The sequence below is a fragment of the Vitis riparia genome, chromosome 18, assembly GCF_004353265.1.
Source record: "Vitis riparia cultivar Riparia Gloire de Montpellier isolate 1030 chromosome 18, EGFV_Vit.rip_1.0, whole genome shotgun sequence".
Classification (NCBI taxonomy): domain Eukaryota; kingdom Viridiplantae; phylum Streptophyta; class Magnoliopsida; order Vitales; family Vitaceae; genus Vitis; species Vitis riparia.
Window position 1 is genome coordinate 6,978,578 of NC_048448.1, and position 25,023 is coordinate 7,003,600.

General features: G+C 36.6%; 3 protein-coding genes across 7 annotated transcripts; all 3 read left to right on the forward strand.

Annotated features, from left to right (window-relative positions):
• The first annotated feature begins 2,119 nt into the window (after positions 1–2,119).
• LOC117906705 lies at positions 2,120–8,785 on the forward strand. 5 transcript variants are annotated; one of them, XM_034819854.1, is made up of 5 exons: positions 2,120–2,422; positions 2,517–2,712; positions 2,819–2,905; positions 5,047–5,242; positions 8,702–8,785. In XM_034819854.1, exons 1-4 carry the CDS (start codon positions 2,205–2,207, stop codon positions 5,197–5,199), a joined length of 654 nt encoding a protein of 217 aa, XP_034675745.1. In that variant the 5' UTR covers positions 2,120–2,204; the 3' UTR covers positions 5,200–5,242; positions 8,702–8,785. The 5 variants fall into 5 exon arrangements, with proteins under 5 accessions (XP_034675745.1, XP_034675744.1, XP_034675743.1 ...); XM_034819853.1 differs by lacking the exon at positions 8,702–8,785 and adding an exon at positions 5,553–5,640; XM_034819852.1 differs by lacking the exon at positions 8,702–8,785 and adding an exon at positions 5,523–5,607.
• LOC117906704 (amino acid transporter AVT6A-like) lies at positions 5,618–13,781 on the forward strand. Its single transcript, XM_034819850.1, has 6 exons — positions 5,618–5,705; positions 7,418–8,484; positions 8,702–8,854; positions 9,183–9,386; positions 11,657–12,122; positions 13,318–13,781. Exons 2-6 carry the CDS (start codon positions 8,079–8,081, stop codon positions 13,436–13,438), a joined length of 1,350 nt encoding a protein of 449 aa, XP_034675741.1. The 5' UTR covers positions 5,618–5,705; positions 7,418–8,078; the 3' UTR covers positions 13,439–13,781.
• Positions 13,782–19,451: 5,670 nt separating this feature from the next.
• Positions 19,452–23,346, forward strand: LOC117906861 (probable xyloglucan glycosyltransferase 12). Its single transcript, XM_034820109.1, has 5 exons — positions 19,452–20,884; positions 20,978–21,286; positions 21,412–21,702; positions 22,096–22,209; positions 22,329–23,346. Exons 1-5 carry the CDS (start codon positions 20,123–20,125, stop codon positions 22,950–22,952), a joined length of 2,100 nt encoding a protein of 699 aa, XP_034676000.1. The 5' UTR covers positions 19,452–20,122; the 3' UTR covers positions 22,953–23,346.
• Positions 23,347–25,023: the final 1,677 nt, after the last annotated feature.

The window sequence follows — 25,023 nt, forward strand, 5'->3', positions numbered from 1 at the left end:
CTGCTTGCATAAAATATTTCCCCAGCTCACCAAGACCGTTACCCACCCTGTCATGTTCACTATCCCTGACCGTGGAACATGATGTGTATATAGCAATCTTAGCACCCCACGAGCCCATTCGCCATTCTCTTCACGTGCTTTTCTTTCTCATGTTAGATTATCTTAAAAAAAAAAATCAAAAATTCAAACATAATTAAAATTAATTTAAAAATTATTTATTTTTAAATTATTTAATTTTAAAACAATGAATTAAAATAAGTAAAATAAATTTAAAGTGATAAATAAAAATAATTTATTTATTTTAAATATATTTTTATTTTTTCACTTTTATATATATATATATTCTCTAATTTTACGAGATCAAACATAATCTTAATGAAAACACTTTTTTTTAAAAAAAATACTCAAAAATGTACTTTTAAATATTAGCTTAGGTGAGTTTTTTTTTTACTTGATGCAATTTGGTTCGGATTATACATGGCGTTAGGAATGAACATTTTCCTGCAGAAAGTTGATCAATCCAACCAACCTAAACTAATCCACATTGATTGGTTTGGGTAGAGTCCATTGTTTGGTTTGATGTTTTAGAGCCTTTGTCTAATTAATTAATTTCAGTTTGATTGGGAAAAAGATTTTTTTTTTTGACTTAATTAATTCTAACACCCTCTTATAAAAATATATTTATATTATTATTTTTATGTTATGTCTGTAGTGGGTTGTTACCTTTTTTTTTTTTGTCATAAAGTATTATTCATGTATCTAAAAAAAAAAAAAATTAACAAATAGATTTAAGAAAAAATGTATGATTAAAGCAACGTGCTACTAAGAAAATAACATTTTGAATAAAGATTTTAAAAAAAAAAATTAGAAAACTTTAACACTTGGGTTTAAAAAATAGAAAGTTTAAAATTTGAAAACCAAAAAGAAAATTATCTTTAGGTTTAGTCCTAAATTTTGACCACCTTATGGTTTGGTTTAATTACAGAAGTTAATTTGATATAACTTTTAAGTTTTCTTATTTAATTTGCCACATTTATTACAGTTTTATTGAAGGAAATCTAATATTAAAAAAAAACCTACTAAATGTTGGTGGTCTTGGTATTAACTTGCCTTAACTAAGCTTTGATGACTTAAAATGGGGGCTTAAACTCATCATCATCTTAAACTAAAAAAATCACACAATCATGATATCAAAATAAAATGATAAAACTGAAAATTGAACATTGAAATTGAAAACTTATTATCTTTATTTACATTCTCTTGCTCTTATATTGTTCTACTCCATGCTTTTTTTTACTTCCTTTATAATTGGCTATTTATAGAAGGTAGAGTGATGTTGAGGGGTTATCGACTCGAAGGCATATGGAATGTCTCTTTTTTGAACAACTTGCAATATGGGAAGACTCCCTAAGATTTGTCTAAGTGATGAAAATTAGGATTTTGATGATAGTTTTGAATCATTTCCTAAGGCATTGGTGATGGTTTTAACGAGTTTTTGTGTGAAGAAGAATGAGAGATGAAAGGTGAGAATGAAAATAAGTGAATGAAATTTGGTAATTTGAAGTTTAAGTCTTTGCTAAAAATAAGAGATGGAGAGTATGAAGGGGAGAAAGAAGGATTTGGGAAAGTTGCTAGGTTGCTTGGGTTTGGAAAAAAACTTGAAATTGTAAAGAGCGTTGTGTTGGTTGCTGGGCTTCTGACTTAGTGGGCTAACTTTCTTTCACATCTTTTTTGTTGGTTTTTGAAAGGGAATCACTAGGGTATCAAATCATCTTCCTTTCAAGCTTCATAACTCTTTTAAAGTGCTTTGTTTAAGTTGCATTTTGTCGTGTTTCCTTGCAAAACTCAAATTAATGATTAAGACATCTTATATTGTGAAAACATGAGATATTGAGTGTGATTGTGTGTGCAATGTCACGAGTTTGTATGATTTAATTATGATAATAATGAATAATTTCATATTAATAAAAAGACACATTACTTTTGCTATATTTGATTTGTAAAGTTTATCTTTTGATTCATGAAAATTTTGGGAAAAAAAATGTAAAGAAAAGAAAACATAAAATAAAAATAAAGAAGAAGAAGAAGAAGAATGGCAGAAACATAAAACATAGAATTATATTCAATAAACCGCGGATGGCGAATTACACGGTTGAAAAGTGGGGGAAGGGGGAAGGCTGAGTTTTGAGAAGAGAAAAAACAGAATGGATTTTCAGTGCTTGAACAGGAGTGTGTGGAAAGAGGCGCTCTCATCCTATTCAGCACGCATAGTCTCTCTCAACAAACCACAACTGGTTTCGCTCGATGATTTCTATTGCAATCAGCTCCCCGCCCTCATCCGCCAGCGAAACCCTAATCCTTACATCACCACATCCGAGCTCTCCAAGCTCATGCAGTGGAAGCTCACCCGTGGCAAATGGAGGTTTTTATTTTTATTTTTTATTTTCTTTTTTTCTACGCCCAACAACAATTTAAGCGAAGTTTTGTATTCTTTACTCACAGAATTTGAATATCAGGCCGCGTCTATTGGACTTCGTTTCGTCCTTGGACGAAGCCCTTGTAAAGTCTGCTTCTCAGAAGGCTTTTCAATCACTTCCTGACATCTCTAAGGCTATTTCTGAGCTCACTGTCCTCAAAGGGGTCGGTCCCGCCACTGCGTCCGCCCTTCTCGCTGCTTACGCACCCGATGTTGCGCCCTTCATGTCTGATGAGGTGAAATTAGGGTTAGGATTTTTGCCTTTTTCTTTTTCCTTTCGATTTAGGATAATTAAGGCTAGTTCTCACTTAATTTGGATCTTTATTATAACGCTGGGCGAAGGCTATGGTCGCGGCTCTTGGCAACTCCAAAGATTATACATTGAAGCAGTATCTAGTATTTGCTGATAAACTACAGAACAAAGCCAGGGTTTGTTTCATTTTCTCTTTCCTCTTATGATTCATGTTCATATGTTTTAGATGGGAAAATGTACCAACGTATTGACCCTCCTGGGATTTCAATGATCTACAGTTTGGTTGCGTCATATATGCCTGTGAATTTGAAATTGAATTTGGATCACAAGTGTGGAACCCCCAAAATAGTTCCACATTGGTAGCAACATTTATTTATTTATTTTGTAATTTAAGGAGTCAGAACTCCAAATCAAATCCAATTTCATGAATCAAATACTGCCCAACTGTCTCATTTATATTTGTTCTCTTCATTATCCAACTGTTTAAATGCTGTAAGACACACAATGATTCAGAAGAATGTTGGTTCAGGTTCAAGGATATCACTGAAACTAACACATTTTAAAACATAAAAATGGCTTGTCTTTGTAAATGAAAGCAAACAAGAAGTGGGCTCAATTTTATGTGATGCAATAGATGAATCTGACAATAGATTTAAAAATTTCAGGTGTGAACAAAACAAGCAAGTTGTGAAATCAGTAGAAAATTGATGAGAAATTATGCTTGCAGATGTGTATTTTTAAATTAATAAGAGGTTTAAAACTTTTCTTTAGTATAAGTCTCATGCAGGCTTCATTTAGTGCTTGGGAAGACTAGATCTTGGGGATAATTGGCAACTCCCTGGTTAGTAATTTTCTTGCAATGGAACCATGAGTACTTTTTTTTACAGGCAAAAGTATATGCTAATTCCATTTCTGGGAATATAAGCACTTATTCATCATATTTCTCTGCCTTTTCCAAATGATTGAAAGTGCTTTCACTTTTCTTTTTTTTTTTTGGTTTTTCAACTTTTTCAGGAAATATGCTGAACAACCATGAACAATTCATTGTTATGTAAATCTTCTCCTTATACAACTAAGGAATCTTACATTCTAAATCATTCATAAGCTTATCTGTAGGAGCAAAGATATCCCTTTTGCTGATTTTTGTTTCCACCAAAACTATTAGTGCCATACTGTGAGTATGTTCAAAAGCAAGATCCATTAGTTATTGATGTAGGACCACATCTGATTCTATTGATGTAGGGCTGTATCTCCAAATATGGTTCCCCCTTTTCGAATAAGGTCTTTTCCTAACTCCTATGTACTACCATTCTTTGCTTTTTACAAAAGTCTTGTTGATCATTTTCATCACTCTCTGCTTGTTTTTAAGAATTCTTTCTCCATTTCGATAGTTGTAAATACTGTGCCTCTAGTTTAAGTTTATTTCCTGAAAATGGGAATCCCACTTCCTTGTCTGAGATAGTTGCGAACTGATGCAAGCCAATGTTTGGGCGATTTACTTCCATGTAGTGTGTTCTAATCATTTAGGCGTGTTCATTGGAACATCTGAAAAGAACTAACTTAGCTTCCCCTTGTTGAAAGCTTTAGGCATGTGTCCTGACAGGCATTATGACCATAGTTTACTGTTAATTTGCACTTTGCTTTGATATGTGCTCTGACTTTAGCTTCTGCATACAACTATTGTTATGTCCCACAAAAAATGTAAACTAATCATTAAATTTTTATCAACTTTGGTTTTAATTTGTACTGCCCTTTTTCTTTTAATATTGATAATCTCTTCCCAAGCAGTCTATCTTGTATGTAATACTTTGTGATGAAGAACATAGTATTTTTATGGACCAATATCTTGACTTGATGGAATATGTTAAAATTTTGATATTATAAGCCTTGGTGAAATTGTGTTCTCAGTTGTTAAGCTTTGGTCTCTACTCCATTGAGGCTAACTTTTTGGCAAAGAAAGGCACAGTACCATTTCCCTTTAACCCTTTTATGTTGCAAATATCAGGATTTATCTTGATTCTGTTCACTTCCGGGATGTGAAAATTCTATCCCTCCTTTTGTTTTGAGGAGGGATGTTGCATTTGATCTTTTATTTTTCTGTAATGAAGTTTAACTGGTTGCTTGTGGTAGTTCCATAGTTATATTGTTGAATCTTGAAATTTAAATGCCTCAGTCGAAAAATTTGCCCTTGGGCATTTGCTGTGTGTGCTGTGTTTGCCAGTCAAAAACTTGCACTTGGGTTCTCACTTCTGTAGATTATGACTCCCTTCTTTCTTTTTTTGTTTTTTCAATGTCTCTTGTTGGAAATCATTTTCAGGAATTGAGTGTAGAGGGGGACTCCTACACTCCATCAGATGTAGAAAGGGCTTTGTGGAGTTCTGCTGTTGGGACCAAGTTGCTAGATTCCCTACCAAATTCAGAACCCAAAGTTAACACAAAGAGAAACTCCAAGAGAAAGAGAAAACAATGAATCAATGACAAACAATTGACAGCAGTACTTGGAACTTTGCCCTGTAAGTTACATATATCCTTTCTGATTTGTTTAGGGCCTCATTATGCTTGGATGATAATCCATTAACTCATGGCCGTGAGTTTGACCCCACCTTCTGGGTTGGAGATTATTGTTTTCAGCTTGGGTAATAATTTAAACCTTTTTCCCCTCTTTCTTTTGGGTCCTGTAATGGTCTGAGTCTGAAAAATCAATTTCATGCTTAATTGTTGTGGTAGCAAAATGGTATGGTTTCTTTTCTGTGTAGTACCTCCTCTTATTTTACTAAATGGTATGTTTCCTAGGCCTGATATTGCCACTTTATGAACGACAAGGCTAAGAAAAGCAGATGATGCCTAATCATATTTGATACATCACTCAAAATTCCCTCTACTGGTGGATGCAATTCTTGGATCACCCTCCTTATGATCCAGAAATGGCTTACTCCAAATAATGGCCTTTGGGCCTCGTGGTTTTATAACTCAAAGGTTAGTGCTTCATTTATCTAAAGTTCATAGGACAAAAACGTGTTGGTGTATAACTGAAAAAGAAAATTGCCCCATATATTATATATTATGTTAGCACGGTTCAATTATTATTATTAAACATTCTTGGACACCAACCCAATTTACTAGTTTTTTTTTTCTTCTTTTCTTTTGGTGAAGCAAAAAATAAAATAAAATAAATCTGTCATTGACACTTTGTTGGATAGTGCTAGAATTTATTGTTTTGCTAGGCTTATTTAAATTTGGTGGAATAAATAGTGTACCTCTACAATTTACTAAGCATTCCTGACAAATTCAGGCAAATTCTGTCACGATCTGAACATGACAGAAGGGTAAATTTTATCATTTATTGGTAGGGAGGCACCATGTTTAAGTTAAATTCGGGACCGGGTTGCAGGTTGTGCATTCAAACACCCTACTTAATGCTTGGCTTTATTTTCTATTTATTGACCCAGTGACAGTACAAAAATTTCAGCATTATTTTAAGGTCTTTTTCCCCTTGTTTCATGCTTTTTATTCACTCCGATATTTTTGGGTACCTTAGGACTGTTTTCCATTGCCGGGTGAAGGATCGGAGATTATGGTGGTGTTTGTTTTTTGGCTTATTGTTGAAAATAATTTATTTTTAAAATTTAGGTTATTTGTTTTTCTATTTTTTCATAATTTATTATAAACTTTTTACTAAATAGAAAAAATCAAATAATTTTAAAAAAATAACATATTGGTTTTTATTTACTTTTTAATAATTAATAGAAATAAAATACTATAAAAATAAATAATCTAATATTTAAGACTATTAAGCATTAAGGTTTTATTTAGAATTAAGTAAAAAAATAAACACCATTTCTGACACTTAAAAAGTTGCTAATGATAAATATATTAAGTAATTAAATTTTGAATTTTGATATTGTGAAAAATAAACCAAGAATAAAAGAGAAGGAATGTTAGGTTTTTCTTCCCTAAATTTGAGAAAAGTTTGTAAAAAGTATATTGATGAACAATTTCTTATCTCTTTCTTTCCTTTAATTTTTCTTCTCTATCTCCTTTCCTAAGTTTTTTTTATAGTCAAAAGTACCATAAAAAATTTCTTTACTGAAATTTGGCTTGCTGATTGGGAGGCACCACCTGATAACCTGATGTTCATGTCATCTATTTTTTTTTTTTCTTTTATTTTAAGCTTTTACTTTTAATCTAACATTTAGTTTCTGATGGGATATATTTTTTGTTTTTGCTTTTAAAAATAAGATAGTAAAATTTATCTTATATTTTTAAAATTTGAGATAATAAAAAGATTTTAGGAACTTAATTTTTTTAAAAGCCATTATTTTTTGTAAAGATTCTTTAAAATTTCATAATAAATATATCACTAGCCTTGCCACTAAAACCACCTCCAAGGCCAAGAATAAGCCAACCATGTCCGACGTTCTGAAGTAGCGTGGTTACGATACCCATGAACTTGATTAGAATAGTTGGAATAAGTTCTCTCTCTTGTTTATTTTAACAAAATGGTGCAAGTTGAAGTATATTTTGGGCATGAGCCTAGCAGAGAAAGAAGCATAACTCTTTAAAATTAATCTACAGGCTGTCTCTAATTTATATCAACAAAATAATGGTCTGATAAAATTAGAAGAAACAATTCTGGAAACAATTTTAGTGTATCAATCATACTCTCCCTTTGGAGATTGATTGTATAGGATTGGGCAGAGGCAAAGTAAACGAGAGGATGAGCCACCAGAAGCAAAGGTAAGTGAAGTGGTGGGCGAGGCGTGAACCCACTAGTGCTTCCTTGGGGCCGTTCCATTTTTTGGGAAATGCAACGGTAATAATATATTTAGTAGCCGTTGCAGGGGGTCCCTTCTTGACTTCCTATCCTCAATAACTTAAATTTGAACATTTGAAAGTCCAACCCACAAAAGGGGGCAACCACACCAAAGTTTACTTCCAAATGTGACAAGAATTGATGGTTGGGAAGGGCTTTGGTCGGCTCAAAGCAACAAAGTTGTTGGGAGGGAAGTTTCCCAAACTTGGGAGGGATTGTCGAGGTCGACGGCATTCATTATCTATCAAATTCAAAGCAGACTTAGACCAGTTCACCCAACCGCGACAGATTTCAGCGGGCGGAGTCACCGGAAGTGTGATTCCCCTATTTTGGACTAGCCGGAAACTCAACCACGTGTCGGTATATTATTGGTCTCACCACCAAAAACAACGAGTCCACGTGGTTCCCGCGTAAAATACCTGTAACTGAACCCCGTCCCCTTTCCATCCCCTGAAAAAAAAAAGCCGTCCCACCACCACCGCCATCCCGAATCGCCTCACCCCTCATATACTCTCAACGGCCAAATCTGTCTCAAAATGACGATTTTGGCCTCTGCCGACCGGAAGTGCCGCCGGAGCCCCAGAGCACCCCTCCTCCCCCAAAAGTACGATGATGCCGATTCCTTTGAGGTTGGCTTCTCCGGCGCCTCTTTCTCCGGCGCTGTCTTCAATCTCTCCACCACCGTAGTTGGGGCAGGGATCATGGCTCTTCCCGCCACCATTAAGCAATTAGGGATGATTCCGGGCTTGATCATGATCCTATTGGGTGCGCGATTGACCGAATCCTCTATCGAAATGATTTTGAGATTCAGTCGTGCTTCCAAGTCCTCCTCCTATTCCGGTGTTGTCGGTGATGCTTTCGGTGGCGTTGGCCGGACGGTTTTGCAGATTTGCGTCGTTGTTAATAATATGGGGATGCTCATCGTCTACATGATCATCATCGGTACTCATCGCCTTACATCTTCCCCCGTCATTTTCCTAATCTAATTTGTCTTTTTTTCTTTTCCTTCTTTTCCACTAGAAATTGTTGTTCATAGTTTTGAGGGTTGTGAAATGAGTCTTGAGATTAAGCTTCAAAAATCAGGGTAACTGGTAGAACATTGCTTACAGAATTGATCTTGATCGACTGGTTGCTGACATATTTGTTTTTGGTTTTACAGGCGATGTGCTATCGGGAACATGGTTGGACAAGGTCCACCATTTAGGCGTGGTGGAGGAATGGTTTGGTCAACATTGGTGGAGCACACGCTCCTTCTTGTTGCTTCTAACAACTCTCTTTGTTTTGATTCCGCTCATATCATTCAAGCGTGTTGGTCAGTCCCCCATCAATCTCATTTACTTTGCTTATAAACATATGCCTTTAGATGGTTTGGTAGGCCTTCAGTGGGATTATAGGCTGAAATGTGAATTTAAACCTGTTCTCAAAATGAATGAAAATACCGGACTTCTTTTTAATTTATTTTCAAATTATTGAAGGATAGCTTTATCCATTAATATTATTACTATTTTGTTATTATTTGAACTACCACTATAGGATTTAATGGTTGGCTTGATGAACCTTCTCCATATGTCTTCTAGATTTTAGTTGTCATGCATTTTCTGTAGCTGTGAAAATTGTGACCAATTTTTATGTGGTGTTAGATTCATTGAGATACACATCAGCTTTGTCTGTCGCTTTGGCTGTTGTTTTTGTGGCAATCACTGCTGGAGTAGCTATCGTCAAATTGGTGGAGGGAAGTATTGGAATGCCACGTCTACTGCCTGAAATTGTCGATCAGGCTTCATTCTGGAAACTTTTCACGACTGTTCCTGTTCTGGTCACTGCCTATATATGCCATCACAACAGTAAGTTGTAAATTCTAAATGTTCCATTTTATTTTTGTACACAAGCACATGGGCAGTCAGTGATTATTGCCTTCCAAGTAAAGGGTTTCAGTAGTATTGGACTTAGAAACCATTTCAACTTGATTCGGTTATGCTTCTCTCTATCCTGAGTTCACAACTTGATTTGAGATCATTTCCCTAGGTTTCTCAATTTTAATGATATCATTTAGGCAAAACTGGTTATTTTGGTAAATGATATGAATGGAATAAGAATTTGATAAAAAACGTGATCTGCAAAGATTATGGAAATCATGCTAATTTAACATTTAGTTTTCTTGTGTTACCAGTTACCACAATGATGTGCACTTGTCAAGTTAACGGGGAGGTTCTCCTATTTCAAAAGAGTAAAACAGAAAAAGGAAAAAGGAAAAAAAGGGAAAAAGGAGGGTTACAGTGAGGAATATTTCTTCAAAGTGATTTGGAATATGCAATCACTAAGCACTTGTTGTCGGACATGCATTTAGGTATTTCTGTAGCTAATCATGTCTAATAAATTAGAATCTAAGCACAAGGGAACTAGAATAGAAAGGAAACAAAATGAACTGAATCAAAATTAAAATGAAGAATTTCATTGAAGTGTTCACAAAACTATTAGGAACAGGGATGGGAGTAAAATGGTTTTCATTGAGTTGTTTGCTAATAGTTAGGAAATGGACTAAAATGTATATGTTTGCTATAATATCCTTATACAAAGGAATAAATGACTCAAATATTATAAGATAGATAAAAACAAGCTAAAGTATATACATAAAAAATAATCTTTGTCACATTTTCTGTAGGGAGAGAGCTTATGCCTCCTAAATGAAAATATGCTCCTGTCAATTAAAGAAAACAAATAAACGTTACGAAATCCGTATAAGGAAAATGAATATTAATTTGGTTGTAAACAGAAGCCAGAGACATGACTGATATAAACATTGAGTTGGGTCACATGGCTAACAGTGACAGGGGAAAAAAGAACACAATCATCTCACAATTTTTTTTCTTCTATGAAAATAGTGATTAGGCCACATAACTAATAAATTTTTTATTAAACTTGTTAAACTTATTCAACATTTTTTATTATTTTGGAAAACAAGCTATAGGGAGAGAGCTAAAGTATATACATAAAAAATAATCTTTGTCACATTTTCTATAGGGAGATAGCTTATGCCTCCTAAATGAAAATATGCTCCTGTCAATTAAAGAAAACAAATAAACGTTACGAAATCCATATAAAGAAAATGAATATTAATTTAGTTGAAAACAGAAGCCAGAGACATGACTGATATAAACATTGAGTAGGGTCACATGGCTATTAGTGACGGGAAAAAACAACACAATCATCTCACAATTTTTTTCTTCTATGAAAATAGTGATTTAGGCCACATAACTAATAAATTTTTTATTAAACTTGTTAAACTTATTCAACATTTTTTATTATTTTGGAAAAATATTCAACCATTTGTAACAGATTCCCAAGCTCCAATTGAAATGTTGTTTTCACCATCAACTTAACTGTTTTGTTTCCTAAATCACACTAATGTTTTTCAAATTAAAATATATAGTTGTGAGGGTGGTTTTACCAAAATGTATGGGTTGTATAGACAGTCTTGTAAAACGTATGAGCAATGAGGAAAAGGAATGAGATTCTTAGGGATTGTGAGGGACTCATTCCTTAACTCAAAATCTTGGAATGAATTTCCTCCATATGTATTGAAATAAATACATTTAATCATTGAAAACAAAATGGGTCTCATTGAATCTGTTCAACTTCAATGAAATTACTCCATATGATTCTCATTGAATCATTTAAGTTGTGTTTTTTTCTCAGAATCCCCAGGTTGAAGACATTGCATATTGCATCTTGTCAATGTCCTGATGGGAGACAGAGAGATGCATATTTCTCACTGTTTGACAGGCAACATGTAGATAACAAAAGAAAGCAATTTCTATATCTTTGTCTAGACTGTTCAGTAAATAATATAAGCATTTCAATAGCCAGCTTTTTATTTGACATGCCTTCAAAACAAAACTCACAGCAATGAACTGACCATCATCTAATTTGTAGCAACTGAGTTGTTACAATCCAAGCTGATCAAAGGTCTTGATGGATGACCATTGCCTTTTATCTGTTACAAATTGGTGCATACATTATAGAATTACTGTTTTTGTTAGAATTATAATGTGAAGCTGTTAACTATTTATTTGGTCCTGCTCATAACTTACTCTTTCTTATTTCTGTCTGGAAGTTCACCCAATTGAGAATGAGCTCCACGACCAAACTCAGATGAAACCTATTGTGCGGACATCCCTTATGTTGTGCACATCAGTCTATATTGCTACCAGCTTCTTTGGATTTCTTCTTTTTGGGGACCGAACGCTTGATGATGTGCTGGCCAATTTTGATGGTGATTTTGGGATCCCATATGGTTCATTGCTTAATGATGTGGTGAGGGTGAGCTATGCCATCCACTTGATGCTAGTGTTTCCAATCGTTTTCTTCTCCCTTCGCCTCAACCTAGATGGTCTTCTCTTTCCATATGCCATCCCCATTGCCTTTGATAGCCGGAGATTCTTCTCACTTACTGCTGCTCTCATGGGTTTTATCTTTTTGGGTGCTAATTTCGTGCCTAGCATTTGGGATGCCTTTCAATTCACTGGTGCCACAGCTGCTGTTGCTGTTGGGTTCATCTTTCCAGCTGCTATAGCCCTTAGGTGAGTAACATTCATTACTTTTAGTAAATTCAAGTTGAAGTTGGTTGTGGCATCAAATTTAGCAATCATCCTTTTGAGAAGCATAAAAGCACTTTGGATGATTCTCAGATTCTAAATGGCTCAAAACTCAGGGCATAAGTGGATGACTGTTATGGGTCAGACTACCATGTTTAGGCTACCTCTTTACCTGGCCTAATTTCTAAGCGATCAAATAGACACCCATTCGAACCATGAATCCACAGCCTGGCTATCCAAAGCATTATAATTAAACATATGGAACCTGGGCCTTATTTAGATAGTCGCCAATGCGGAGAATTCCCATTATTGGATGCTTTGTGCTGGATGATTTGAAAACATCCTTCAATTCTTAGTCCTGAACAAATTTCAACTGTCTAAAGCAGGATGATTCAACCAGATCAAGATATTGCCCAAAGCAAAGGATTGGCTTTCAATCCACAGGAAGAAAAGGACAGGCACAAACTTGAGTTTGTGATTGTCCAACCAGGTTTATTGTTGATTTAAGAAACTTAGCTCAGAATAATTTCCTCATTTAGGAGTGACAGAAGTTTTATATGGAATTGTGTAGTATGATTCCAAATCATTTTTCCTATGCAAATCTTAAGGATGCCCTTTATTAACTTTTGGGACTTGATCATCTACCTGCAAACAGAAAATGAGAAATTGCTGTGAGAAAACATGTGGCCTATGATTTAACTGAAATTATGGCCCAAGATAGAGCTGATTAACAGAGGAGAATTCTGTAGCCAACATGGCACAGGGGAATTGTGTAGTATGATTCCAAATCATTTTTCCTATGCAAATCCTAAGGATGCCCTTTATTAACTTTTGGGACTTGATCATCTACCTGCGAACAGAAAATGAGAAATTGCTGTGAGAAAACATGTGGCCTATGATTTAACTGAAATTATGGCCCAAGATAGAGCTGATTAACAGAGGAGGATTCTGTAGCCAACATGGCACAGGGGAAGTGTTTTGGCATTCAGATTCAAGAAATTCCCCCAAGAATTACAGAAAGAGAATGGCAATATCTGCCAGGAATCTGGACCAATTGATTGTCACACTACTGTTTAATCAGTTTTTTATATTGGCTTAGGAAGCCTCTTGGCTCAAAGTTATTCCTTAATTTTTATGAAGTTGAGTTGAAAGTATATTTAAATGTATTTCTGTTGTGCAGGGACACTCATGGAATCGCAACAAAGAATGACAGACTGGTATCATGTGTGATGATCCTCTTGGCTGTGTCAGCCAGCACGGTTGCCATCTCCAGTGACATTTATAGTATTTTCAATAGATGACAGTGGTGGAAGTTGGCCTTACAGGGAGGGTAAACTCATACAATTTATCAGTGGCTTTGAGATACAGACTAGAATAGAGTATTTATTTGATAAAAAAGGGCAGCCCTGAGATGCAGTAAGAGGATTGCTCCAGTTCCCGGTCTGGTTGCAGAAGCCAAATTTGTCTTCTGTAAATTCTTTTTGGGGAATATGTTATTATATCACACAATTGTAATAACTGAAACTCAAAAGTGACAGGAGCAATTTTGAATTCTATCAGGTTATTGCATGTAACTTAACAAACTTGGATGGCTTCCAGATTGGTTGCAATAACAAATTGCCACTTCTTTCTTCATGGATTTAATGTCTCTGACCAGGGAGGTTAAGTTTGTCTTGATGGGATCTAAACTCTCAGTTTCAGGCTTGACCCAAAACGTTGAAGAAGTTTTACTTTTCATAGAAGGTGAGATCAATGTTCGTCACACATTTGCATTATATCCATTCTCACCAACCCACCTCCCCTCATAAATTGATTTCTCATTTTTGGTTGGTCCAGCCAAGGGGAAGCACTCTCTCCTTTTGTACTATTGTATTCTACAATCGGCTTTCTTGGCAAAACTCCTTTCTTTATGAAATCCTTATATCAAAATGTGGTCCTTGCACTGCATTGCAATAATCATCTTCAACTGCAGCCTTTACAGGGACAAATATGAATTCATCAGTGGTCCCCCATCAAGAAGCTGACCCTAAAAATGAGTTTTGCAGCCCCATTTGTTTGTACTCTTTCCCAGCACCAATCTTTTTAATCTACGGGATCTTTTGTTTTTACTTGGTCTAATCTTTATGTTGCTATTTAGGGGTGAAGTTTAAGTGCCTTACGAAATTGGCCCTTTTAAGAAATCTACATCCTAAGGCTTCATGTATTTAGTACTTTCCTAGATTGGTGAATGTGTTCTTAACGTTTTTGTTTTGTAATACATCTGGGTAATACAGTGTGAAGCGATGGTAAAAGGCTCTTACCAAACAAATCCTCTGCTACCTACCACCTTTTGGAGGAATGGGATGTAATATTCTCATCGCTTTATCGGATGGACAAAGTTGTAGTTTATGGACCACCCCAAAAAACAACACAGGCAGTTGTGCCAAAATTAAACCTGAAATGGATTATGACCACCCTCTTAATAAAGAAGCACCCCTCGTTGTCCTTATTCAGCCACATCCATATCATTGATTACCCCCAAAGGTCTTTAATATGCTCTTCCAATTTTAAAATAACAGGATCACAGAAATTACTGTTGTGCTTTCAAATTGCATGTACCCATTTTCTTCTTTTGGGTTTTCCTCCAATCCCAGCTTGAATGCTTCTTTCTTTCTTTCTTCCTGTTTTTAAACAACAACTTTGCGCATGACTGATCTCATGTACACGCACGCCCTCAAGCCCAATGAGACTCAAAGAGCAACTCATTCAAATAAGAAATAGATGGATTATTTGATGCATTATTGATTTTTCATGCTTTAGATGATTATTCTTTTTTTCCTTTTTTCTTTTTCGGTGTGAACTGATGATTAACGCATCTTTTTCTTTCAATGCCATGTACACTTTGTCAATGTCATACTTTTTGAAAGCTTCAATTCTTTACAACTGTAAATGCTGGGAGTTCTGTGAAGCCTATTGTACATCAATAAGCTGCGACTTATTCGAATTAATATAAAGTAGTCTGACCTTTAACATCTTTTGAAAATTTATGCTTTGGGTTTTGAATTGGAGATTGAAACCAGTTTTCCAAGACTTATGGGTCGAAGATGAAAATATTTTATTCTTTAGAAAAGTGGATGAGTTTTGAATGAGTAGTTACCAACTCACTTTTCTTTGCTTTCATCTTGACCACAAAATAGTTTGAGTCTCTACTGTTGATGTCGCTTTGTTTTTGAAATTTCTAATTTTAAAAAGTGGATAAATATTTGATTGCTTCACCAGCCATCCATTCCCATCCAGCTAATTAAACAAAGGAAACAGGTGTATGACTATAACCTTTGCAGTTGTAGTCTTTACCATTGCTGGAATATTAACATCAGGACAAATATTGGTGAAAATTTTGAAAATTCAAGGGTCATATCTTCTTTGAGTTGATACGTGGAGTCACGCTCATGGATGGAGACAAATATGAAACACCCAAATGAAATGGTGCTTTGTGTTTTGCGTTATGGTGAAGCCTGGAAGAATACCAGTAGCGCCGGACTTAATTTAGATTAGATGCCTAACCCCTCTTGATGGAGATTGATGAGTTCTTCCTTTGACACCATGATTGATAACAATATAATCCGTAGTGGTTGACAATTTGAGCTTAACATCTGTGTTCTTTTTGGACATTTTCAAATATTTGTTTATGTTTGAACATTATTTCTATAATTTCGGCATTAATTATGAAAGTTTTTTCTTCTTTTTTTTCCCTCAATATTCATGTACAATGGACCTCACCCCGTCCAACCCACTCGTATGAAAACATGAACACCATGAACGAAATTCACCAACGTTGGCACGTCTACATTAGTATATTGAACAAAGAAAAAGAAACATTAGAATCAGCATAATCAAATATTCATAATTCAACGCAAACATGGGCACCGTCAGGTATCTGATGTGCGTTTATTCGCAATGGATTTGGACACCATCTTCCTCGCTTTCTTTGATTTTTCGTAGCAGAGATGCTTATTCTATTCTAGTCTGAATTATTGGTAAGTCAAAACTGCGATTTTTTGGAAGCGAACACAAAGGTCGTCCATTAAAATTATGATAATAGGAGGTCTGCACTGCGACACATATTTGATTAAAGACCCACAAGGTGCTGCCACTTCATCCCTTGTCATTCTATACTATATATACTAAAATTTAATGACCCATAGTGCCACTTGTAGAAGCATTAGGATCCATGACGTTTAACTATGGGATTAAGAGACCAATGCCCTCAGTTCCCACCTAATCCTCCGCATTAGAGAAGAAAGAAAAGGCAAAACCGACTTGGGCCTACATCTACATTTCTCTGTAACTTTTTGTCTTGTTTATGATTCGCATACACGAAACTCGTACCATTGGTTTAATAGAAGAAAAGCTACAAAAGCAATCATATGGAGAGCTGTCATCCATGATCCACGAAGCTCGACTCCATTCCTTCCGCCGAATGCGACCCATTCCAGTGTCATCCCCTAGACTTTTCCTATGAAAATTACCTCAACCAACCTTGCTTCACTCGAACAAAATAATTGTAAATGATACACATAACAAGTACCTTTCTGATTGGAGGGTGGAGCTCACACACAACAAAATTTAAGCATGATGACGTTGAAATTAGAAACTTCGGGTATTCGGAAATGGCATGAAATTTTGCAATTAGTTGTGCCCACATCCTCGCACTCACATTTTTTCCGTGGGTGAGTGATTCCAAGGGAATTGGGGGAGTGATAAGCAATAAGTAATCAGTAGAAGAAAATAGTTAAGTGGAAGGGGAAGGAGCATGGAAAGGATGGGGCGGAAGCCAACAAAAACTAGTAAAGCAGCGCGGACCGGAGATTGCGGGCAATACCTGGAGGCACGACAGACGCTGCCGGCTGTGGCGGACAGGCTGTTCGTGTGAGTGTGGACCAGTCACCAGTAACATCGCTACGTGTCCTTCTCTCCTTCCATCATCACGTGCGTATTCTTATTCTATGTTGTCCGCTCCATTGCCCTACTTTCTTCACCTCCATGTCCCACTTGCCACGTCCTAGGTTTTTTTTTTTTCACTGAAATGACCCTTCTACCCCTTATCCTTTCTGGTTTGTTTTTAAAATTTTGAACAGCTCTCCTTTTTATCTCATCCACGTGACCCCTGAACCTCGTTCCAGCGAGCGGAGATCGGTTAGAATAGGGGTGAGCCGCATGGAGCCTTTTTACTCCTCTAAAATTATAGGCCATGTGCTGCCGTTGAAGTTGGTGACATGGCCGGTACGAGCCGTGTTGATATGATTGATGACCAAATAAGCAGAGGATCAGCATTGCGCCATCATTATCCAGTTCATGCGGATTTGTCGATATTAACCCCTTCCAAAATTCACTCTGTTTCACAAAAATTGTCGGTGCAGAGGCAAAGAGCCGAGGCTACTTTGGACAATTTATGTCCTCTCTGTTTGTTCAGAGCAATAAGTAATGACACTCACTAGCCCACTCTAATTGAGGCGCGTGCCAGTCACGCTTTAAGCCTTTCACTCTCAAATCTTCAGTAGCGTGGGTTATGGAATGCCAAATTTGTGTTTTCCATGCTTCAAGGAAAAATATTTAGATTTATTACAAAACATTCCGAAAATTAAAGCCAAATTTGTTACAAATATCTAATAAATAAATAAAAAGGAAAAAAAAAATTATATTATCGATTCTCAATTGTCTTTAATAACAAAATCAAATATTAATATTTTCTTTCCACCTATTTCTATAAAATTATTCTTATTCAAAATTTATCAAATATGTTTCCTAGGTTAGAAAATATGACGCTTCCATCAAGAATAAATTGAATTTTTTTATTTGAGTTTTTAAATAAAATTTTATTATTGAAAATAATTTTAAAACATTTTTAAAATATTTTTTATGAACTCTCTTAAAACATTGTCAAATGAATTTCAATATTCTCCATATTTAATTCATTTTATAGTTTTATTTTATTTTTTTTTACATTTGTTTTATTTTAATATTATTAAAATTAATTCATATTATTGACTACTTTGGAGGATGGTTGATAAAGGTTTTTATTGAGTTGTATTTTAATAGAGGTAGGAGAATAAGGGTGGTTTGTGGAGTGGAATTAATACACAATAAAAGGTTGCTTGAATTCGAGTGGTTAAAAATGAAATATTTAGGGTTTGTTTGGTGATTATTTAAAAAAAAAAATTTAATAATTTTTTATAATTTGATTTTTAATATTTTATAAAATAAAAATTTCTTTGAAAACTGAAATATTTTTACCTATTTTTAATGTTTTTAAATATATTTTAACAAAATTTTTTATATCAAATATTTTAATTTTAATTATTTTTTATCTTTTTATAGTTATTTTTTAAAACCATTTTTAAAAAATAAGTAAAAAAATGACTAAAAGGTGGTTTTTGAAAATATATAATTTTTTTTTTTAAAATAAAAAATTAAAATTAATTAATTTTTTATTTTTAAGAAAAGAAAGGAAAAAATACTTTGTTTTTTTTAAGAGTAAAAAAGGGAAAAATAATTTCCTGATTAAAAAAATATTTTTCTAATTTTTTTCTCCTGACATCCGGTTGTCGGTACACTTGAGCTGGTGGGGGAGTAACTTGGGATAAAAGTAAATGCATAATTAATTAATTTTTGAGGGTCACACGTGGTAATGGATTGACTTAGGATGTCAAGGGAGTGGTGTGGAGGTCACGCGCGTAGAAGATGCGTGGGTGAAGTTATAACCAACACAAAGGAGGAGATTTGGAGCTTCAAAAATTAACGGCACAACCTTTTACTGATGACGGGGACTCGGTCTTCTCTTCTCATCCATTAGAGACGGCCTTGGATGGTCTTGTCCAGCCCATCTAATGATTAAAAAAAAAAAAGGAAATAAAAACAAAAATCACAACCCAATATTCATTTTGATTTTTAACCATTTCCAACCTTGGAGTTGGATACCTTCCCATGAAGTTTCCCGTGCTCCGCTTTCACCTTCTGGCACAAGAATAAAAAAAATAGGAAAGGAAAAATGAAACGCCATGAAAGACAGACGTTGAATCCGGAAGTGGAGACGGAAATGGACGCGGGAGGGCGTAAAATTTGTAGGTAAAAGGAGAAGTGTATGAATCATGAATGGGAGGGTGGGCCGTGGGGGAGGTTTCTAGGGCTTACGTCGGGCTTCCATGGTCTGTATGTATTATACAGGGGAGTGGGGTAGTAGGTGGAAGGCCAACAAAACCCATTAATATCAAGAAAGCGTGTTTCTCTCTGTCTTACTCGTGATTTCTTCTGCACTGTTTTCCTTTTTTTAAAAAAATAAATAAAATAAAAACAAAAAACAAAAGATTTCATTCTGTCTTAGATAGATAGATTGATCCTGAGATTTCCTCCGGTTGTTTCCATTTAGGTTTGGGTAAAAGGAGATGGATTTGGAAGGTTAAATTGATTTTGACAAAACAGGGTGGTTTATTTTAAAAACATTTTGATTTCAAAAATCAAAACGTGTTGAGCTGTTAGGCTCTTTCTCTCTCTCCCTCCCTAGTCTCTCTCTCTCCCGCCTGGCTTTCTATATTACAGACATATCTCTTGTGTAATCTCTGTTATTACAAACCATCCAAAGTCGTGTTAGGGTCGAAACTCGAAAGCTGTAATTGAATGCGAGCTGTTTGGACACATCCCCAGAATCATAGCACCCAAATCTTTCTCTACACAGAGGGGCTTCTTTCTTCTTATAAGATAAAATCTTCCGAATGCCACCGCGTATTATAGACGCTTTGCTTTGATCCGAACCCACGCGTCAATCTCCGCCTCTATTTTCTCTACTCTCTTGAGACTCCGTGGCTTTTCTGACAATGAGATAAAAAACCAGAGTTCGAGGCTTTGATGTTCCACCCATTTGGCCTCTGAAACCACGGGGCTTTGCTTTTGGTTCTTGGCTTCGGGGAGGAGTGATTCTGGGAGGTGGGTTTTTGAGATCAGGAGCAAAAATGGCGCCATCCTTTGACTGGTGGACAAAGGAGAGTCACAGGGGGACGCCGGTTGTCGTCAAGATGGAGAACCCTAACTGGTCCATTGCGGAGCTGGAGGGCCCGTCGGATGACGATTTTCTTCTTGCCGGTTCGCCCAACACCAACAGGGACAAAGGCCGGGGCAAAAACGCCAGGCAGCTCACATGGGTTCTTCTCCTCAAAGCCCACAAGGCCGCCGGTTGTCTGACCTCCATTGCGTCGGCAATGTTCGGCCTCGCTGCCGCCGTGCGCCGCCGAGTCGCTTCCGGAAGGACCGATACCGATAACGACAACGGCGGAGGCATGGAGCAGGAGAACCCAACGGTGAAAAGCCGGTTCTATTCGTGTATAAAGGTGTTTCTGTGGTTATCTGTTGTGTTGCTGGTATTTGAGGTGGCAGCCTACTTCAAGGGTTGGCATTTCGGCGCACCCCATCTTCAATTGCAGTATTTATTGACAGCTCCATATGGGGTTAAGGATATCTTCAATTCCTTATATTCTCGATGGGTTTTGATTCGGGTGGAGTACCTCGCTCCTCCTCTGCAATTCCTTGCCAATGCTTGTATAGTGCTTTTCCTTATACAGAGTGTGGATAGGCTAGTTCTTTGTTTGGGGTGTTTCTGGATCAAATTCAAGAAGATTAAACCGGTTCCTAAGGGGACTGTGGATCTTGAATCCGGTGATGGAAATGGTTACTTTCCCAGGGTTCTTGTTCAGATCCCCATGTGCAATGAAAAAGAGGTAAATTCCAAACTCTGTTGCATTTTATTTTTTTTTGGCTATTCATCACTATGTTTTTTGGAGGTTGTGATCTGATCTTAGAACCTTTATCAGGTTTATCAGCAATCTATTGCAGCCTGCTGCAATTTGGACTGGCCAAAATCAAGCATACTAATCCAAGTTCTGGACGATTCAGATGACCCAGTGACACAGTTGATGATCAAAGAGGAGGTCACAAAATGGCAGCAAGAGGGCGCCCACATTTTGTACAGGCACCGGGTGATCAGAGACGGGTACAAGGCTGGTAATCTCAAGTCTGCTATGAATTGCAGTTATGTCAAGGACTATGAATTTGTGGCAATATTTGATGCAGATTTTCAGCCGACCCCTGATTTTCTGAAAAGAACAGTTCCACATTTCAAGGTATCTAATCCTTCTTGCATTCAATGTGTTATGATCTCTGAATACAATGTTGCAGTATCATCGTCTGTTTCTTTAATCAATTTTCTTGGACTTTATTTCACCACAGCCACTTGATTGCAATGCAGGACAATGAGGAACTAGGGCTGGTTCAGGCAAGGTGGTCTTTTGTGAATAAGGATGAGAACCTTCTAACTAGGTTACAGAACATTAACTTGTCTTTTCATTTCGAAGTGGAGCAGCAAGTTAATGGAGTTTTCATCAATTTCTTTGGTTTCAACGGCACTGCTGGAGTGTGGAGGATAAAGGCATTGGAGGATTCTGGTGGTTGGTTGGAGAGGACCACTGTTGAGGACATGGATATTGCTGTTCGAGCTCATCTTCAGGGCTGGAAATTCCTCTTCCTCAATGATGTGGAGGTAATTCTTCCTATCTATCTCAGTCCATATATATATATATATATATATATATATTTTTTTTTTTTCTGTCAGTAATTCATCTGAGCTAGATGACCTCTTCAGTGATTTGGGAAATGTAAATTGTGGAAATAACATTGGACTACCCCAATTGTCATTTTTCAACAATCAAAATGATAGCTAATGACCGTAAGCGCTAGCTTGATTCAGTTATTTCTATGTGTAAATTTTAGTGGCATGGCGTGCCTGCATTTCCATGTGTAAATGCTAATGACTGCAGTTATTTCTTACCAATGTCATAAGCTCCATCAATTAGCGTGCCTGCATTTATTTACCAAATGTTGTTTTCCACTAAAACCTAGGGAGCCTAACAGTTTATTCGGTTCCTATGTTCAGTGCCAATGTGAACTGCCAGAGTCTTATGAAGCTTATAGGAAACAACAACACAGATGGCATTCTGGACCCATGCAGTTGTTTCGCCTATGTTTGCCTGATGTTATCCGATCCAAGGTGCTTAATCTCTCAAACACTTGTTGCTTATAAGTGCAATTTGCCCAAATTTATATATTTGGGGACAAGGTTGATTCTAATTATTGACATTCTTCTGGAACCTCTTTTGGTTGATGCAGATCAGTATTTGGAAGAAGGCAAATCTAATCTTCCTCTTCTTTCTCCTCAGAAAACTGATACTACCCTTCTATTCTTTCACCCTGTTCTGCATAATTCTCCCAATGACAATGTTCATCCCTGAGGCTGAGCTCCCATCATGGGTTGTATGTTACATTCCGGCAACTATGTCATTTCTCAACATCCTCCCTTCTCCAAAATCCTTCCCCTTCATTGTCCCCTATCTTCTCTTTGAGAACACCATGTCAGTGACCAAGTTCAATGCAATGATCTCAGGCCTATTCCAGCTGGGAAGTGCTTATGAATGGGTTGTCACAAAGAAATCTGGACGCTCCTCTGAGGGTGATCTTGTCTCCCTAGTTGCAAAAGGCCCGAAGCATCAAAGGGGAAGCTCAGAGCCTAATATTGGGGAGATGGAGGAAACTTTACTGCAGGAACAAAAGGCCTCTAGGAAGAAAAAGCACAACAGGATTTATACAAAGGAGCTGGCATTGGCTTTCCTTCTTCTAACAGCTTCAGCAAGGAGCCTCCTCTCTGCTCAGGGGATCCACTTCTACTTCCTGCTATTTCAGGGCATATCATTTCTTCTGGTTGGTTTAGACTTGATTGGAGAGCAGGTTGAGTAAACAAGGAAATGGTAGGCTTGGTAGGGGATAAATGGACTATATAAACACAGGAAACAAGGGCGGATAATATTTAGAGTACCATTGAATGAGAAATGAGAACAGCTGTGGGGAGTCGTTAGAGGGCTGAGGGTTAATATTATTGCCCTCTAACCTCCCAGATCAAATTCCGCCAAATAGGAGAAGTGCCACAAAGACACAAGGAATGGCTTCGCTTTGGAGATAAAGAGAGACATAAAATGGTGGTGCTCCTGAAAATATGTGAGGTTTTCTTTTTTCTATTTTGTATTTTCTTTTTTTGATTCTTTTGTTTTTGGGTCTATTCTTTTGTAAGAAAATGTTTATTTCAAACATCAAACACCAATCTTAGTTACAGCAGCATTCCCTTGTTCTTTTCTCCTCTCCTTTTTTTCTTTGTCACTGAAATTGACTAACGTGAGAAAATGAAAGTTGGATGGTTCTCATAATGGCTAGGGGAATGACATCGCTGGCTCATTTTTGTGAATCTTTGTTAGTGGCCTCTCAGCAGGGTTCTAAGTTTGAATTGTTCTCATGTTAATCTCTCAAATTAGATAAAGCCTGTAAATATGTTTCTTTTTCTAAGGCTTCTGTATATTGGCAAGCTCTCACTCTGGAGTTCAAATGGAGAAATTTTTTTTGAAGGTAATACCCTCACTTTTGTAAGGATCATGGAAAGCCAAGGAAACAGAGGAAGCACATGGGAATATGCAAGTTTGCAGAGAAAGTACATGGGAATATGCTTTACATGACGTTGATACTATGGCCCCATCTGAGTATTGGGCCACCGACATCATGGAACTGGTGGACCATGCTATGAAAGAAGGCGAACCTCTTGTGAGTTGTGATTCAACCTTCTATGCTACATTCAAGACTGCTGACGGAGGAATTCTGTTTTCTTGTCCTTCTTATGAAACCACCACTGAGTTAGTCTAGTAGGAGAACATGGGTGGGAACTTGGAGGATGTCTCGAGTTACAAGTAATTATTCTAAAGGATTCTAACCCATTCGAATTGATTTTGGTGCTGACAAAAACAGCAGATGAAGTAGAAATGTCTGAGTGAGAAAAAGGTGGTGGTAAAAAATTTGATATTCCAGGTGGGTATTCCCTCCGTATATTTGAGGGTCTCTTAGGCTTTTGTGGAAATTAATCTCTCTATGGGCTGCCATCACTGCTGCTGGAGAAAACAACAGGCCCACACAATGTCTTCCACAATAAAACAAGAATTTTTTTTTTTTATGGTCCTTTACTTCACTTTCCTACCTCGCCTGCTATTTATCATTTATTTATTTGTATAATCTTTTGGAAAGCAAGATGTAGAAGCTACTTTGAAACAAGAAAAAAAGAAGGATATTTTATTGTTTTGGAGAGGTTCAAAATTGGCAGTAGAAGTAGAATTTTGAAATCGTCAAGTAGTTGGTGAGTATGGGAGCCAGTCATGGGCATTTGCTTCAGTGTGACCTCGTTAATGGTTGTGCGCAACACATTTCCATTTGGAAAAACAAAGTGGGTGATTGTGATGGGATAGAAAAGGCCAACCAAACCGATCCTCAATCATTATCTCGTGGTTTGACAGTGTCCAAGGTTGTGGTTCGGGTCAATCTTCTGGAATAATCACTTGGGAGAAACTTTACTCATCAATTTCTGTTCAAACTCTGCCCGTGCTGTGCCCTTGTGCTTTTACTCTTAAACCCATTACAATCCTATTTTCCAAGTTCTTTATAACAGAGGAGAGGTGTGTATGGGCCCGCCCATGAGACATTTGTCCCTCACTTCGACAGTATAGGAATGGGCCTCGGGCTTTTCCCTATCCACAATTTAACCTTTTTATAAGCCTAGGCCTAGCCCCGGCCTTTGGCGGAAGAAAGCCTAATTTATATAAATTTTGAAATCTTGGAGTAATAAACAAAAAAAACGAAAAAGTTTAAGAGGAGAGATGGAACCAGAGACTAAGAAGGTAAAAAGGTAGACTGAACTTTCACAACCATATCATTTGGGCAACCATTTGAATTGAAAATTTTCAACTGAAAAAACATAAAAGAGCATTACTGGTTA